The sequence below is a fragment of the Oryzias latipes genome, chromosome 9 (genome assembly GCF_002234675.1).
Source record: "Oryzias latipes chromosome 9, ASM223467v1".
Classification (NCBI taxonomy): Eukaryota; Metazoa; Chordata; class Actinopteri; order Beloniformes; family Adrianichthyidae; genus Oryzias; species Oryzias latipes.
The window spans coordinates 23202995-23221203 of NC_019867.2; the positions used below are offsets into that span (position 1 = coordinate 23202995).

The 18209-nt window shown below is 39.2% G+C and overlaps 1 protein-coding gene across 3 annotated transcripts; it reads left to right on the plus strand.

The window, feature by feature from the left end:
• Nucleotides 1–122: 122 nt before the first annotated feature.
• On the plus strand, nucleotides 123–18196 carry ankle2 (ankyrin repeat and LEM domain containing 2). 3 transcript variants are annotated; one of them, XM_011479517.3, is made up of 13 exons: nucleotides 123–211; nucleotides 2087–2598; nucleotides 4305–4499; nucleotides 5137–5321; nucleotides 6306–6494; nucleotides 6595–6717; nucleotides 8387–8450; nucleotides 9379–9554; nucleotides 9632–9735; nucleotides 11587–11777; nucleotides 11953–12796; nucleotides 13022–13153; nucleotides 16640–18196. In XM_011479517.3, exons 2-13 carry the CDS (start codon nucleotides 2109–2111, stop codon nucleotides 16845–16847), a joined length of 2901 nt encoding a protein of 966 aa, XP_011477819.1. In that variant the 5' UTR covers nucleotides 123–211; nucleotides 2087–2108; the 3' UTR covers nucleotides 16848–18196. The 3 variants fall into 3 exon arrangements, with proteins under 3 accessions (XP_011477819.1, XP_020561830.1, XP_011477818.1); XM_020706171.2 differs by lacking the exon at nucleotides 123–211 and adding an exon at nucleotides 518–536; XM_011479516.3 differs by lacking the exon at nucleotides 123–211 and adding an exon at nucleotides 1022–1154.
• Nucleotides 18197–18209: the final 13 nt, after the last annotated feature.

Sequence of the window (18209 nt, forward strand, 5' to 3'; positions counted from 1 at the left end):
TAACTTTTAAAATACATTGCAACACATTAGTTACCCGTATACATATAATTACATACGAACTTATTTATACATGGCGTTTCCCATAAAAGTGGCGATTTTGTTCAGGCACAGTGTTGGACAACTGTGGGTCCTAGTTACGCATTTTGAAACTGTCGCGGTGTCAAGACACCTAGCATAAGGTGCCGGGGATACAGAGGGAGACGCAGGCAGGGTAATATTTTAATGGAATTATTCATACCTTATGTAGTACTGTTTAAACGTGTCTGCATCTTTTCAGGTCCGTTAACAAAATAAATACATTTTAAATCACACGTAATTTATGATGCAACTATTAACCAATAGCTTGTGTTAGCTTACTGCTAAATGGCTAATGCCTCCTATTAGCATTTTGAATAAACTCCAATAGGATTATAATAATGAGAATAACACCACTTTCACGTTCATATTCCATTTAGCCAGTCACGATTTAAAGCGGTATTAACGTCTCTCTCCAGCCAGGCAGCTGTTATTGAGATGTCATGTCATTGGCTTGTCTGGTACGTCTGTTAATGTTGGTTAATGTTGGTTAATATTGTAATTGTTTTAGTTTGGAGTTTGCCTTTGCAACGTTACAGACTTGAATGCTCGTATCGTATAATGTATTATAACCAACATAGTCCTGAAAAAAACTAGTTTTCCTGCAAGCTGTTAAAGCTATCCAAATGGTATTCAATAATACATATTTTCTGCTATTTTTGAAGAAAAACAAAAACGCAATTCGTATCTTAAAACTGAAATGTCACTGGTGGTTAAATGACCAAGACCTGGAAGTCTTTTTTAAACATATTACAAACATGCCTGTGTCATGGTGGACGTTTAGCTAATAAGTAACTTTTACCCCTAGTCGCAATTTATAAGCGGCGCTCTTTCAGCCTAAATTCAAGTTAACGCTGCGTATTAAGGCTTCGTGATTCTTACTTTTCAGTTGTCTAATTTGAGTTTTCCTACAGGTGCGGAACGGAGCGTGTGCCCTGCCTTGAAACTGAGCATGCGCACAGCATGTTGTAAACAATGAGACTCACTATTCCAGACCGTTTTCTGCTTTGTGTCTAACCCCCGTTTTATATTTGCAAACCTAGAATTTACCACTCGTTACATGCAAAATATGTTTTTTGGTGAGTATAAGAACGCAAGTATCGATGAATGTCATTGCTTGTAGTCTAATTTTTAAACTGTGGAATGACTTCCATGTATCATTCGCTTCGGAACTAACTGTCCGCGAAAGCCCAGGTCGAATGACACACTTGGGCGTGAAAACACGCGAGTACATACACTTATATTATGGCCTAATTTCTACCCGTTTGTAATTTACAAATATCGGTACTCCTCAAAATAGAAAACAAAAACAGTGCCGTTTATCCTGTTTACATTTTAGCCCTAGCTATCTTTGCTATGGTTCAAAAGCTGTCTGGCGTGTTAGCAACAAGCTAGCCAGCAGAAGCTAGTTCAACTTCAGTTGTGTTAAACTATTACAAAAATAAATTAAACGCATTTAAATGTGCCCGAGGATCAGATCGTTGTTTTAAATTGCGTGTTTTAAATTGGGATTTGTGTACAATTGCTGAATAAAAGTGATTTGATCAGTAAGGAATGCGCAAGCAGTAGTTTGTTTACGTATAAAAAAAATTACGTGGAGGACGTAATTTTTTTTTAGCTTATTGCTAAGGATGTTTTATTGAATGGTTTTGCACATATGCACATGATAAACAGAACGTAGTTACTCAATTCTTTTTAATTTATGGAACACAGAAATTACTCTCCTGGTTTTTCAATTAACGTGCAGTTTTTCTAAATTTCTTTATTTATTTTTACACAAACTGGGCAATTTCTTTTAGCAATATTAATAGTTTTTAAGTGTTCTTTTGAAAGATCCAAATTTCTTCTTGTTTGTCTGTTCTTTTACTTTAGGTTTGAAATACATATGGCTTGTTTCTCTTAAGTGACTAGTGAAGCAAAATATTCTGATGTACTTAAAGGAGAAATATTACCATTGTGCTTATTGAAGTCATGCATTTTCTGCTCTTTTTTTCTTTGGGTCAACTTTCAGTTGCGTCGTTGGGAGCTGAAGCATGGAGGCTGTTCTGAGCAGACTGAAGGGGCTGAGTGCTGCTGAGCTGTCAGAGGAGTTTGCCCGAGCACACCTCAAGTGTGGCCCCATCACATGCACCACAAGAGGCACCTACGAGAGGAAGCTAGCACGTGTTCTCGCCGAGCAAGAGGGCTACGCATCTGAAACGAATGACAGCTTTTCTCCTGGCAATTCAGACAGTGCAGAGAGTGCCGAACATGTTTCACATGCCACTCCAGCAGCTGCAACAGCCACTGCTACAACAACTAGTAGCTCCTCCGGGACTGCTGCCGAGGAGTTGGACTTTGGCTATGGTGTAGGTTTAAACCCCCCTGAAGAAGAGGAAATCTCAGTGAAGGCAACCTCCAAGACTGCCGGTGAATTCAGTGACTTTAAGGCCAAAACAGAAACTCCTTCAAAGTCAGCAGAGGTTTCTCCAAACTTTTATTACGGAGTCTGCTCGCCGTGGGAGGATGTCTTGGCTAGAAATGGTAAGCAAAGCTTATAACATTTTTAACATCAACAACTCATGCACTCCATTTAAAATCAATAATTTTTTGCTGTTTCCACGGTTGCATTTAACAGGAGAAGTTTTTTGTGTTATTTTCACATTTTTAATAGTCACAATGGAAATAATTTTTTTAGTTGAGAATTTTTGTGTATTTCTTCTTTTTCTTTTTTTCCTCCTGCTTTTCTGATTCTATTCATTCAGCTTTTTATCTAACAGAGCAACTATTCTTTTCAAAAAGAATAATATTCCTACAGAAATCTGTTCTCTTTATGTTGGCCGGTGAAAACAGGCTATTACAACCCTAGGCACTTTGTAAATTCTCAATAAAAAATGTGGCCAGACAGAAATAAAAGGACCACATTAACCTTTAATCATCTGATGAGAAAGCTACCTTTAAGAAACTGTGATAAGCAAAGTTAGTAATCTTAGAGCAAAATTAGCCTCTGCAGCACTGACCTTAATGACTCCCTTCACTGCTGTTTATATTGTTCATACTCTGATAGGGGTAAAACGTTTGGAAAGTTGCAGATTTAGATGAACTGTGGGGATATGGCTCAGGTCACTTGTGTTTTCACTGATGTCACAAATCCATTCTGGATCCCAACATGTCACCATGTTGGAGGTATACACTTGTAAATATTGCCCTGAGTTTAGGTCTGTACAAATGACCTGAAAAGGGTGAGAAGGCAGCGGCCAGCAAAAGTGAACAGAAACAAGACGGTTTATAGTTTAACTTGACGTAAAAGAAAAGGAGTATTTTAGTAAAATCAAATTACGATAAATGATGGAGAAGATCCTTATGAAATGCAATCTGTGTTGTTTTCTATCCTCGATCAGTTCCCATTGGTTTTGTTGAGTAACTTCTCTTTTTGAGTCAAAAGATTAATAGATCTGTGCAAATGTATCTCTACAGCTTTCCAGTCTAATAAATGATGGTGACATAGCTGATGTTGTCTTCAATCATCAGTACTAGTATCAAGAGTATGACTACCATGCTGGTAACAACACCAATCTACTGGGTTGGATAATACAGTACTAGCAATGTTAGTTGTTAGTAGGATTTATGTATTTTAATATCAGCATTTAAAATGTTCCTTGTACAAATGTTATTTTTTTGCAATATATTCAAAATTGTTTACTGACAATGTCTTGCTCCAACATGGCAACTGAATTGACTTCATTTGGTTGGAGCCGGACATTTTCTGTAGGTGTTGTCACACTCGCACTCACTCAGTCCAGTTGTTATACAGTCAATGGTCAAAATCTTTAGACATCAATTTTAATGTACTTAGGTTTAACGTAGTTGCTCTGTCTGACATATTGTGACAGTCGAGTGCACGGCAATGATTGAATCTTTTGTCATAAAGCTGAATTCTGAACTCGTCTTCAAGCGTTGGTTTGTTTTGATATTGCCAGTATGGCTGACTCCTGGAATGATGACGTCACATGAAAACAGCCTATAGAAATGTACTGATGCTAGCTCAATCACAAATGTTAAACTAAACTAAAATGTTTGTCAGTGAAAAACAGCCATTTATTTGGTGATAAAATCTTTGAAAACTTTGAATATTCCAGTTAAAATGACACTGTTAGTGATGTGATGTCTAATCAAATCTTGCACTAGTTTTAGTATTGTGCTGATAACTATTGAACTAGTAAATGTGTTTCTGTGTGTTTGTGCTGCAGATGGAGGCCGTGTATATTTGGACATGAAAGATGTTGTTCAGGCTGTAAAGTCCATAAAGGGAGCTCGCTTCAAAGCTTTCAACAACCGTGAGGATGCAGAGAAATATGCCAAGGGAGTTTGTGACTATTTCCCATCTCCTAACAAATCTACACCATGTGTGTCCCCAATTAAATCAAACTTGCTTCTCTGTAAAGGTAAGTCTACCTGTGTCTTTTATCAGGGGACTTTCAGGCCAAGAGTCACCGGTTTGATAGAATCAAACAAATCTGTAAAGACTAGAGAAATAATGACATAATTAACAGGTTTCAGCTGTCAACGGGATGATTAAATCCTTGCTGATTGAAAGGTTGCACCCATTTGTTGATCAGGCCTTCATTTATTTTCATTAGAAGTCCGACATAAAGACATAAAGTCTGAGGTCATAATTGTCAAGAAAAACACAAATATCATCGAAATGCTTTGGGGATAGAATGAGGCAGCAATCCATAAAATGGGAGTCAAGTCAGTTGTCTGTCTAAAATCAGTTTTAAAGAATTCCTGTTGACTGTAGAAAAAATCTTGTTATTGAAAAACATGCATGTTCCCAAAACAATTGATATTTAGAATCCAACACAAATCCCATTTTAATTCATTTTATTCTAAAAATGTGTCATTGCCTTTAAAGACATTTGAAAAGGTTTAGTAAAAACACACCTACATAAATGCTTGATTGCAAAATGATCTAAGCCACAATATACTTTTAAAACAAATATTTAAAGTATAGATATTCCAGTGATTAGGTGACCTAAATTAGTCTTTTTTGTCCTTCTCTTTTGTTTTTCTCCAAATCAGAGAATATGGAGGTTGATACAGTCAACAGGGAGCGGGCCAACAGTTTTAAAAGCCCGCGCAGCCAGGACTTGACAGCCAAACTACGAAAAGCTGTGGAGAAGGGTGACGAGAAGGAGTTCAGTGAACTCGTCTGGAGCAACCCACGTTATCTCATTGGCTCGGGGGATAACCCCACTGTCGTACAGGTGAGATCAAAGATCCCGTTAAGACATACTGGGATAATTGTTGCCTTACTTGAAAACTGTTGGAAGCATCAAAAGACACACGGTGCATTTTTTTATTCACCACTTTTCTCTAAACATCAATGAACATCATGAGATTCTTTCATTGATGAGCACTCTTCTGGTTCAGACCTAGGCGGGATTCATGTTGAACCCAAGATGAGCTTTCCTTCAGTAACTCTTCTTCTCTTCTATTCTTTCTCGAATAAGCTTCAACTTACCATTTGATCTATATCTGAATTTAAACTAGAGCTCTTCAAGACCTTAAGCTTTCCAGTCAGTTCAGTAATGAATCAGACCTGAGAGGGATGAAGGTTTAACCTTTATTTATTTATTTATTTATTTTGTGGGGGAGGGGTTTATTTAAAAAAACATATACAGTGTTCCCTCGATATAACTGTGTTCAACTTTTGCAGTCTTGCTACATTTTTTGTGCAATTTAGCTATTTTCTTTCTCAGCGCATTGTGTAATGAGTCCTGGAGGTTCATGTATGTAGTGAAGGAAGAGATGGTGGTGGTTGCTATGAACGAAGAGGATGCAGAGGATGCGGTTAGATGGAGGCACAAGATTTGCTGTGGTAAACCTATGGTATGGGAACGACCAACGACAAAGATAACTTGATGTAAAAGAGGATGGCGAAGTCGCTTTTTCTGTGAATCCAGTTTAGTTTTGTGACTGTCCTGCAAAATTGACAATTCTTTTGTGTTAATTGATCAAGGTGGCGAGTACGCATCACTGTGAAGGTATTAGTCAGTCAAAAACTCCATTAAAACAGCACAATTACCATTTTCCCTCATATCACTAATTCTAGGATTCTAAAATTTCAGTATAGAGAAATAGTTTCTCATTTCTGACTAATTATTTATACCAGAGTGCTTCAGAGAGTAGAAACGTTGGAAACATGTTCAGTAGAAATGTTACCACATTTTTATTTTTTGTCTCATCAGGAGGGCTGCCGGTACAACGTCATGCACGTAGCAGCAAAGGAGAACCAGGCCAAGATTGCTCAGCTTTTGCTGGACACCTTGGAAAACCCAGACTTTATGCGTCTCATGTACCCTGACGACCAGGAAGACATGCTGCAGAAAAGGATTCACTACATTGTAGATCTTTACCTCAACACCCCAGATAAGGCTGTCAGTCTCCTCTCCATAGCTAAAACCAAAATGAAACTTTATTTTCAGATTTTGTTAAGGTGTTTGTTGATTTATTTTTTATGTTTACTTTTTTGTGTAGGGTTTTGAAACACCACTTCACTTTGCCTGCAAGTTTGGATGTCCAGATGTGGTGAATGTCTTGTGCTCGCATCCCGGCATCGCTAAGAACTGCAAAAACAAGGATGGCCTGAAGCCTTGTGATGTGAGGAGATGCTCATTTCACACTTCCCAGACTTCAACACCCACAACAGTTTTCCTAGCTTGGAGTTTTGCTGTTTGCTGTGATCAAAAAAGCTTTGATGATTGTAAACCATTACCGTTTCAACCAAGATTTTTTTGTTATTTTTAAAATGTCAGGAGACTAAGAATAATTTTTTTGTCTAGTTCTGTTTTCATTTTTTCAACTTATCATTTATTAATATTTAGAAGAAGTGCAGTCTTCAAACTGGTCAAGATGTGATGGTTGGTTCTCCTTCTCATGGCTTCTTATGGTAGCTCATCTCACCTTTGAACTCCTCCAGTCTGGCCGATCTGAGTCAAGGCTGCGGTTTTCTTGTTCAGACAGGTTATGGCAATATTTATTGATCTGAAGGTGCCAGGTATCCTCTTCCTTAATGTTAGAAATGTAGGGGGAGAAAGACTTAGACCCATGTGCACATACGGATGTTGACTCGTTTGAGTGCTGTGGATTTTTGGAGGGTTGTAGGAGCCTCTGCTTCTTACAGGGTGTCTCACAGTTCGCTTGAGGCTCGTACAGCCACCTTAAGCCTTAAAGGACTTCATGAAAATGGAATGCACTATTGTCACACACGAGATAAATGTATTGTGAAGTATTCGTGAGGTGAATGTAAGTTACACGCACCTAAGGGCATTAGTGAGGTCTTCATGCTGGCATCTTACTGACTGCACACATGCTGCACTCGCAGGGTGTGCAGGTGATGCCTAAGTGCCTGTAGCACACCTGTAGGATACCCACACAAACTACACTCTTGTTTGATTTCCCAAATTCTAACAGTCAAGCTACGCCACAAAGATCACTGGAACAGCACAGAAGTATATAAAATACAGAAAATAATGCAGCGATCGTAAATCAAAGGTTTATCACAATAAATAATACCCTTTTAAATGGACAAAATACACGTGAATTAATCTTCAAGAGGAATGTCTAAATGCTTTTAAGGCATATTTTGTCTTTACAGAGATGTTTACCTACACTGAAAGTCATTCCATAGTACCTGTGCTCTAAATTCTATTGAAAATGTAGGAAGGTGAAAAGCTGAAGACTTGCGAGTTGAGTGAGAATATAACTGTGAATTCAATGTAAAATGCGTAGAGAACTGTTCAGGAATATTCCTTTCACTAAAAAATATTTGATAGTTAAAAACACTTTGAAAGCAGTTTTGCAAACCCAAAATGCTGTGAGTAGTTGGTAAAGTACTCGCCCAAACTATAATACAAAGAGATGGATGTGGATAAATTAAGCTATAATAAAGAATTTGCAGACATTTTGTGGAAACTAAATAGCTGACCATCATTATTATACCAAGATATTTGTGCATCTTTGACCAAATCAGTTTGTTCTCTCCAGTTTAAACCTTCATCACAAAAATGCTTAAGAACACCTGAGGCATCTCAGCAGACTTATTATAATTGTGGATACATCTTTAGAATAAGTCTTTTTGCCCTGCGGTTGCAGTTGGTTATGTGAGTGGCCTTCAGCCAAACAAACTGAACAATGTCGTTTTGGATTTCCTTGTCCAGTTTGGTCTTTTCAAATCTTTATCCATGACATACTGATGACCATGTGTATTTCTTAGTTAATATTGTCCTTTTGTTTCATTTCATTCGTTTTTTTTTCTTTTTCCTCACAGCTTATTTGTAGCAGAAAAAATAAAACCCAAGAAGTGAAACAGAGGATAGAAGAGTACTTGGAAGGTAAGCTTACCCTTACACATAGATGGTTTAATTCAGAGGAGATTGCATCTTGGATGATTTAATTTCTGTTGTTCTTGTTTTCTCTTTTTTTAGTTGTCTAACATCCTTATAATGGTTTAAAATGAGACATCTGAGCTGATGTGATTGGGTCAGTTCTAGTTGTGCCTCTGAATGAACTATGTACACACTTGTCGTGTCATTTTTTTTTCTTTGTATTCTAAACCTTCCATAATTTAGGGTTGGTAAATCTGATGGTTGCAGTGGACAACTGGTTGAAGTGACTTTGTGTGAGCAGGAGTTTAGGTATTGACTGTATATGAGAACTGGATCGAGTGAGGATGATGTCACCTATAGTAAATGACTTACTTCCAGCTCCAACCAAATTAAGTCAATTCAGTTGACATTTTTTTCGCGATAGAGACATCGCTATGTTGGAGCCAGATGTCGTCAGTAAGTAGTGATTGGCCCCCACTCGGTCTGAGTCATGGTTTCTATGGCAACCACTCTAACCAATCAGGAGACCTACTACTTGTAAGCGCAATAAATGAAATCTGTTAATCAAACCTTTCAAACGTTCACAGTGAGAAAGAGAAATTAGGATTAGCATGAATATGTTACAAAGGATAGCAGAACAAGAATGGTTATTCTGACAAATACAACTTAGTAATGGCTGCTAATTCAGCAAAAGAAGGTTATGGGATTTTGTCTTCTTGGCATCAGTGGGTACTTCCTATTTGGAATGCGAGGGGTTAGGGGTCACTCAGACTAGTTTTCATAGACAGTCAATGAGTTTAGCGCAGACTCTCAGTAGACTATAGAAATGTTTGAGTGCCTCTGATTCCAACTTTATTGGACTTTTATGTCCTGCTTGAAAAGTGTTTTTTAGGTAATCATTAGACTTCTCTATATATGATGTTCTGTTTCTCAGACCGTTGCTACGTTCCTCTGCTGAGGGCAACTGACAACACCTCTCAGCCCATCATTGGAGATCCATGGTCGCCCGAGTCCTCAGAGGGTCTCACTCAAAACCAGCAGCACACAAGAAGCCCCATGGATCCCCTGATGACTGTCACAGCCTTTGCAGGACCGCTAAGCCCTTTTAAAGCAAGTTTAACACCTGTCTGCATGATGGTTGGTTTGTTTAGCCGTTTCTGATTAGATTCTGTTGTTTTCCACTGAAGGCAGCTGATTTTCGACGCTCTTGGAAGACGCCACCCAGAGAGCGGGCCGAGTTCTACCACATCCTTAAATCAGATCTTGACAGAGGGGCAGAAAAAGTGGGCAGGTACAAACAAACCAGAATCTGCTGCTTTCACATTTATTTCATTTTTCTGCTTATTTATTTATTTTTTCATTTACTTTTGTGCCAGAGCTCCAGTGTTGACATTCTTTAAACCACTGTTACTCTTCAGCTGTTAACACGATTTACATTGATTGTGTGAACAGTTGAAAAGTTATGGGATGTCGAGAAGCGTGAGTTATGTAATTGTCTCCAGATACATCTCTGGAGTTTAAGGGTTAAACTCATCGCCTGTGTAGAAAAAGCTGCTGTACTTATCCAGATCTGACTACAGTTTGTTCTTGAAATGTCAAACATTTATTAGGATTTTCTGATCTATTGATTTGGAAAATAATTTTCCGTTTTTCTGGTTCCACAACATTTGATAGATTCTAAAGAACTGAAAATCAGTCAGTTGTTGAATTTGCTACACTAGGAGGTCATGTTTACTGAAATCAAAACCTGTTCCAATCAAAAACATCTTAATAGATCAATTCATATTTATACATAGGATCCTTTATTTTCCTGCAACTTCAATATTCTTGCATCCATTGAACTCATTAGTTTTTGGAGTCTTTGCTTGAATTTCTTTGCAGCATTTTAGAATAGCCTCTCAGAGCTGCTGTTTGGATGTGAACTGCCTCCCACCCTCACAGATATTCTGCTTGAGGATGCTCCTAAGGTTCCTAACAGGGTTGAGGTCAGGGGAGGATGTGGGACACGCCATCAGTTTATCTCCTTTTATTCTGATAGCAGCCCATGATGTAGAGGTATACCTTGCAGAGATGGTGCATCGTCATACATGAAGATGATTTTGTTACGGAGAGCACAATTCTTTTTGTACCAAAGAAGAAAGTGGTCCTTCAGAAACTCCACATACTTTTCAGAGGACAGTTTCACACCTTCAGGGACCCCAAAGGTGCTGATCTGGAGAGAGCTGGTTGGCCACTTTGATTCAGGCCCAAAACCTGACTCTGTCACCTCCTTGCTGATGTTGCAGCCTTGTTGGGACGTGGTGGCCATCCACCAACCACCCACTACTCCATCCATCCAGACCATCCAGGGTTTTACAGCACTCATTAGTGAACAAGTAAAAATGAGTCTTCATTTATGTCTGGGCCCACTGCAGCCATTTCTGCTTGTGCTTAGGGGTGGCCGAATAGAAGGTTTACGTATAACTGCAAGCCTCTGGAGGATCCTACACCTTGATGTTTGTGGGAGTCCAGAGACAGCAGGAGCTTCAGATATGTGATTGCTGCTTAGCAACTGCTCTATGTACCAGACGTTTTTGTGTGGCAGAAACCTTCCTCATTCTGCCTTTATCTGCACCAAACGGTGTGTGCTCTGAATCAGTGACAAATCTCTTCATAGGAAGATGATCATGCTCAAGTTTTCATTAAATATCCAAGGTTTTTTTTTACCCTGTCCAAGGCACTGAACTATTTCACACTTCTCAACAGCAGAGAGAACTTTTTTCTTTCCAATATTAGTTGAAAATGTTGGTCTGCTTAATGATGTTGAACGTCCTACTTTAGTAGTCTTTTCTTTAATAGCACTCACCAGGCAAACCGATCTTCACAGGTGTCTGAGATTGATGTCAGGGATCCAAAGAGCCCTGAGAGACGGTATTATTCATGAGTTTAATTTAAAAACAAACAATTTGATCTGTTTGCCACTTAAATACAGTTTGCATAATAATTTGGAATGCACTGTATGTTGTTGCTCAATATAAATTTCTGTTTCTGGTTAAAAGTTAATCAAGTATTTAGTATTAAAGCAAATGTCTAAAAAGAGTACCGGTAGTTGGATAGAGTCATAGTAGCAAGTAATAAATGGACAACTCCTTTACATCCTCAGAGACCTAGCCCATGAGATGGGGCACCCCTGGGCAGAGTACTGGGGCTTCCTGGATTGTTTTGTGGACCTTTCGTCTCCTGAGGGCCTCCACATGCTGGAAGAGTATCTGAGCAAGAAGGATTTTAGTGTCCGTACCCATCAAGGAGTCGGGGAGAATGAGACGAGCAACAGGTTCAAAACCCCCTCCCCAGGTAGGCATCAAGAAATGGATCACATCCCGTCTTACTCCCTAAACGAGTTTGTAATCAGGAAATCCGAGTCTCTATAAAATAATGGGCCATTTTACATACTCAAAATGGATAAACGCTAAAAGAATTTTTTGATACTGGCGGAAATGTTTTTCTGACTCCTCATTCCTGTTTCCAGGCAAGCCCAAAAAGTTCTGCAACTCAATTTCTGTTGGTGCCTTCCTGGACGAGGGGGACGATATCAGCCTGGAGGAAATGAAGAACCGGCAAAACGCAGCACTTACCAGCATCACCTCATCGGCTGCCAGCAAGGACGCGCTGAAAGGGGCTGTGGGGGGCCGAGAGTTTCACATTGCACTGCACCACCGCGGGGCCAACCTGATCGAGACGGCCGCCGAGCAGGACCTGCTCTGCTGCTGCAGTGATGCCCTCTTGTCACCCGGAGTGGCCTGCAAAAACGAGGCGTGTTCCTCCTCCAGAGAAAGGACTCACAACGGAGACCGGCTGTCTCCACGCTCCTCTCCGTCCTCTTCCAAAATGATGTCCCCCATCTCCAATCTTTTGGTGGAGTTTGAGCGAATGTCACTACAAGAGAACCAAGTCTCACCTGCAAGCTACAAGGAGAAAAGAAACGGTGGGGAGAACTGGCACAAGGAGGTGCGGGACTCTCTTAGCTCCTCCGCCGCTACCGTCCTGAGCTCCGGGCTGAACCGCCTGTCCCTCAGTCAGGACGGCCTGTCTGTGGATGGGACATGCAGGGGTGCAGGAGGAGGTACAGAGGGAAGGAGCAGCAGCAGCAGCTCAGAGGAGTACTTTGAAGCAGAGGAGAATCTGGACATGTCAGGTTGGACCAAGGGGTCAGGGGTCCGCAACTTCTGTGCCAGGTCAAAGTCATGGGACCACGGAGGCAGAGACCTGAGCAGCTCAGGATCATCTAAATCCTCTTATAAGTCCTTAGATAGCTCTCAGGAGTTCCTACCCAGGACGCCGCCGCACATTAGAAGAGAACTGTTCATTGATGGGTGAGTCACGCCAACGGGCTCTCAAAATAACATTGCAGAATAAACAATGTGAAAACATGCACAAATGTAACTGTAACCAAACAATGAAGCTCTTTTATTTAAAGCTCTATCTTTTCAGAATGATTCACTGATCCTTTTAGTAAAATCAAATCATCAAACAGGAATATTTTGTGTTCTGACCCTTAGTAGTGTCGTGTTATTAAGTCACCAAATGTGATTTTGCAGGGATTCACCCACCAAACTGGACAGAGAGGTTTTGACAGCAATAAAGAGCGCAGAGCTGGATCCTCTGAAGTATCCTAGCATATTCAAATGGAAGAGCACACTGAAGTCATTCTCTGACTTGGACATGCAGAGGTTGGTCAACTTATCAAGCGTTTTCTTTTTTTTTAAATGTTTTCTCTCTTGGCTTAAAGATGAAAACCCATTTCTGTTGATTCTTGACTTGAATTAAATCAAACTATATTTATCTCTGAGAGAGAGGCAGCTCAAAGAAAAAGGACAAGTGATAGTACAATTAAAGCTCACTAGATATTCGATTAAACAATTAATGCATTCATAAATAATTGTGCATAATAATAAAATGGGGTTTTCATGCATCAGATTGTGATCAGAGCGTCCAGGTGGGTGGGGTGGGATGGAGGAGTATACATCTCTAACATTTTTATAGCCAATCCAGCATCTTCTCCTCCATGGTCTGGATGAATGTGGGGAGGGTATGGGGGGGGGGGGGGGGTGATTGAAGTCCCTGCTGGTGAGCAGAAGGGACTGCTGGTGGCGCGGCTGCGTCCTGGAAACTCGTTCATATACACCGCAAGTCTCCCGCCTTTCTTCTATTCACTCTCAGAGTGAGTCCATTCAGCATCGTCTCCGTGAAACACATGAACTCCAGTTGTAGCCGAGTCGGCGCCGTCAGCTCATCAGTTTTTTTTGAGGAGGGAAGAACGATTTCCCATAAAAATGAATGGTATAAACAGCTTGTACCTTCTTTTTTTTTCTTCTCCTAGAGGCTTAACAGAAATGTGACCAAAAAAGGCGTTGTTTTTTTTTTTGGGATGTTGCTAGCAAGTTTGAAAACCAAAATCTGGCCTGAAAACTTCTAGGAGTGTTGATAATAGAGGAAAAAAGAAGAAATTCATCTTTCAGTTATTACAATTTTTGAGTGGATTAAGAATTCGATGTTTTACATCGTTAACATTTGGTGTTTTTAGTTTTACAAGCTGGGCTGGATTTCGTCTCTATTAACGACCTGATTGGATTTCTTTTCAATCTGTTTTTTCACATTTTTGTTTCAAAACCAGTTTTTCTTATTAAGAAAATTAATATTCCTATAACTAATGTTTGAAAATAAACATGTGGACGTAATCATGTTAAAATGGTTAAAGACCCACTCGGATCATCTTTTGATCCACTTACAAAAGTGTTTCCAGTTGTCTTTTAATTATGATTTTAGCCAAAATAATAATAAAAAAGTGTCATTTTCTTAGACATAGTTTTTGCAGACCAGCAGGAGTTGAAGTTGAGTAAGCTGATCCCCTTTACGTCACTCACTGTCTACCGCTAGCTTCCAGCCCCTCACATCCTAAGAATAATGGTGCAATCAATAGTGAAGCAATCCAGATGTACAGTTCTGAGCCCAATCCAGACAGACAAGTCGAATGAAGATGTGTATGAATCTAGTCGTCTACAAGCATCAGAATGGAGCAGAGCAGGGTTTTTGTGGCCGGCCCATCCCATCACACCATCTACATCACAGCTACAATCTTTTTCAAACATGTGTATGTCTGAATTCCCACCCTAACCCCTACATAGTGCACTGTATAGTGCGTTTTTGTAGTGCTGTCCAAATCTACATTTCCAAAATCCAGTGCCCTGGAAATTTCCCAGGAGTCTCTGTGAAAAACCAGTGTGCATCAATGCTCACTAGATCGGCGAATATCGACCACAATGCATTGCCTTGGAACATTTTTTACCAAAAAATGTATTTAGATGTATTTTTTGAAAGACCAGCAACGATTTTATCTTCAGAAGACAGTGGACCCATAAATAATCGTCGCAAAACGCTCCTATCAATTAGATATTCACTTCATGAAATTGATGACGGCATATCCACTGTTTAAATAAATAAATAAAAATAGTGAGCGAGCATGGTGTGCTTTAAAAATTCATGGTACTACATAGTGCCGCACTATATAGTCTTTTTTAGTAGTTGGGGGTTAGGGCGGGAATTCGGACACAACCCATCATTTTTTTGTCTGCTACTGATTCACTATGATTTGAGTAAAGAAATACTCAGAAATGCAATTTTGGGCTTAATTTTCTTTTTATAAGTCTTCAATCCTCGGAAAAATGCCAAAATAACATGTAAAAAACACAAAAACACTATTTTTATCAGAGTGGGTCTTCAAGCAGAAAATAGTTTTTTTTTCATAACTGTTTTAAACAGAATAAATGTGAATGTAATCATGTTAACATTGGAAATATCTACAATATATACCGTATTTTCCGGACTATAAGTCGCCCTTTTTTTCATAGTTTGGGAAGGGGTGCGACTTATACTCCGCAGCGACTTATATTAGAAATAAATTGAAATAAATACATTGTTAACCCTCCTGTTATGTTCATTTGTGAGGAACAGAGATGATGTTCCTGGGTCAATTTGATGTATGAGGTATGTTAAGTGTTAAGAGTATGTTAAGTGACTCAGAGAATCAGCAAACTTTTTTTTACAGTAACATCTTGAAGGATAACAACATAATATTCTATTTTCCAATGATTTCATAGATTCAGAAATGCAATAAAAATGACAACTGTTTCTACAAATACAGGATGAAAACAGAGTATTAGTTGGCCAATGATGCTTCATGAAAAGAATAAATAAATAAGTTTGAGAAAAAATTAATGTGAAATATTAGATAAACAGTCTGCTATGATTGTGTCATATAAGGTTGTGAAAGTTAAAATGCGACTTATAGTCCAGTGCGACTTATCTGTGTTTTTTTCTACTTTATAATGCATTTTTGGGCTGGTGCGACTTATACTCCGGTGCGACTTATAGTCCGGAAAATACGGTATAGCAAAGCAATTTTCTGTCGAACTTCGAGAGGATGTTACAGAAAAATCAATTTTATGACATTAAATTGAGATTATTGTTGGGTTTATTGTTTATTTCAGGCTATAAAACAGGAAAAAGGAAATGCATATGCAAATGACAGCATTATAAGGACTCTTTATTATAAAAAGAAATACGCAGTACATGACACATTGAATCCACTAAATATACAGTTAGTTAAATAGTTTGATCAATTGCTTAAAAAGTAGTAGGACGCAAATTCATATAACCATAATAATTCCACCCTTGTAAGGTTTGACTTCATTTTTGTTTAATTTTCAAAAAAGATTGGTTTAAAAATATTTTTATTAAGCCATCTGCTTTTTAAATGTAAGCACTGTATTTGGCTCTGAACTGTATTATTTTTCTTGTTGTTACATTTCTGTTTTCCAAGAGGAAATCGCTTTTGGGTTTAACTACTTCAGTGTTTTGTTTTGTTTTTTTGGTTTTGTTTTATTTACTGCAGTTAGGACATTTGTGCATTTGTTCCCTACAACCCCTTAAAGTCAGTTTAGTGAAGTTTTTCAGCATTCTAAGAGAAAAAATAATCTATTTCTTACAGTATTTTTTTTTTAAAAATCCATTATTTAGTATAATATTGTTTCCTCCGTGTATTTGTCTGGGATTATTTTGAAAATATTTCTCTTACAACTTTTATCAGGTTGAGTCATTTAAGAAGTCAATCTTGCAAGCATCTAATATTTGAATGATGTGTTTTCTTTGTGGTACAGCTGGCCCAGCCCTGCTGTAAAATCCCGCCTCAGGAAGCAGCATCAGACCCCCGGATCCCCGATCAGCGGCCTGATGTCCCCCACCGGTCGCTTCAGTCCTGTCCGCCATGTTGCCTCATTAGACTTCAGCCCAGGCCGTTATAGCCCTGCCAACGCCGGCTACATCCAACGGATCCGCCTCAAGCACTTGAACGAGCCGTCGCAGTAATGCGTTGGCTCCACCACAACCCAACCTGATGGGCGCGCGCCCAAGCGCTGGGAAGATTTGTGTTAACAATGTACAGTACTCTAATGTATAACAGGAATTCTCATTGCGTTTACTCTAAACCTTAAAAAAGGAAAACCTTGATCATTGGTGTACTGTATGGGCGGTTCTGTTGTTGGTGTCAAACATGTCACACTTTCTGGAACATCTCCGACACAAGCCACGCCCCCTGTACTGTTCAGTCCAATCCTCCGCAGGATTCTGTCACTGAAAGTGTTTTAAGAAATGAATCTGTTAATATTTTAAAAACTATTTTTTTGTATGTTGGTCAGTAGCACAAAATGTTTTTATGAATAGCGTTCAAACCAACTGCCATTTCCTGTTTTCCTCAGTTTTAGGGATTGCCTTAATTTTTTTGAAGGGGGTGGGGTCCAGTTCTGCCTGTTCAAATACTCTAGCTCAAATATAAAATGTGGTAAAAAGGGGGGAAAAAATATCTTCCATGTTTTTATGTTGTTCATTAATAAATGTTTGTTAGTTCCTTGATGACCTCACTTTTCATTTTGATTTTCGCAACTAATAGCGGCCTTAAATTATGCCATTTCTTCTTTCTTTCCCCCCTAAAGAGTCCGATAAGTCATCAGCTAAAACATTGGTTAGTTCCTCTGTGGTAAGACACGAGGATGTGATCAGATATGTTAGTGTCACTAAAGAATATCTGTCTTTTCTTGTGGAAGATGGATTTGATGGTCTCAATCTGATGATGTTGAGGCTTCATGTGAGCAGAGATGAAACAGCACAATCCAGACTTGCTTTACAGTTCAGAACTGCGGGAAAAACTGCCTTACAGACCAGATGAAAGCTGCTCTCATGACAGAAGAGCCAAGCCCGTCCTTATTAGAGCTTTAACGCCCGAAGGAGACTTGGCGTGTTCGCGCAGCAGGTCCTCAACACTTCTTAAAGCCCCGCCAAGTGGGAATGTTGATGTGCAAAAACTTCAAGTGTCCCGCCTCCGGCCAGGGTTCATCTATCTTTGTGAGGGCTTCTCAGTTACATCTTTAGGTGGACAAGAGGAAAAAAAACTTTTAATATTCAGATTGCGACTTTTAGTTCGAAAGGATGTTTTTGAATGTACTTTTCTGTAGGGAACGAAACCTTTATCCGAGAGCACAGCCTACTTCACTCAGAAGATTGTACGGTCATCCTCGTGCTCTCAGGCGGCAGTAGATCAACCGAATCTCTGGACATTTATGAATGTGAAACTTTGCAAAAAATAAAGAAAAAAAATGCACCTAAAAACTTAAAATAACATGCTTTCTTGTGCTTTTAGTGGTCTGTGCTTTATTAAAAAATTAAAAATTTCTT

Bases quoted from the DNA above. Each gene is read 5' to 3' on its own strand.
- ankle2 (XM_011479517.3), top strand. From the start codon at position 2,109: ATGGAGGCTGTTCTGAGCAGACTGAAGGGGCTGAGTGCTGCTGAGCTG. The intron at 6,495-6,594 runs GTCAGTCTCCTC...TTTTTTGTGTAG, and splicing joins TCAACACCCCAGATAAGGCT to GGTTTTGAAACACCACTTCA. The intron at 12,797-13,021 runs GTGAGTCACGCC...GTGATTTTGCAG, and splicing joins AGAGAACTGTTCATTGATGG to GGATTCACCCACCAAACTGG.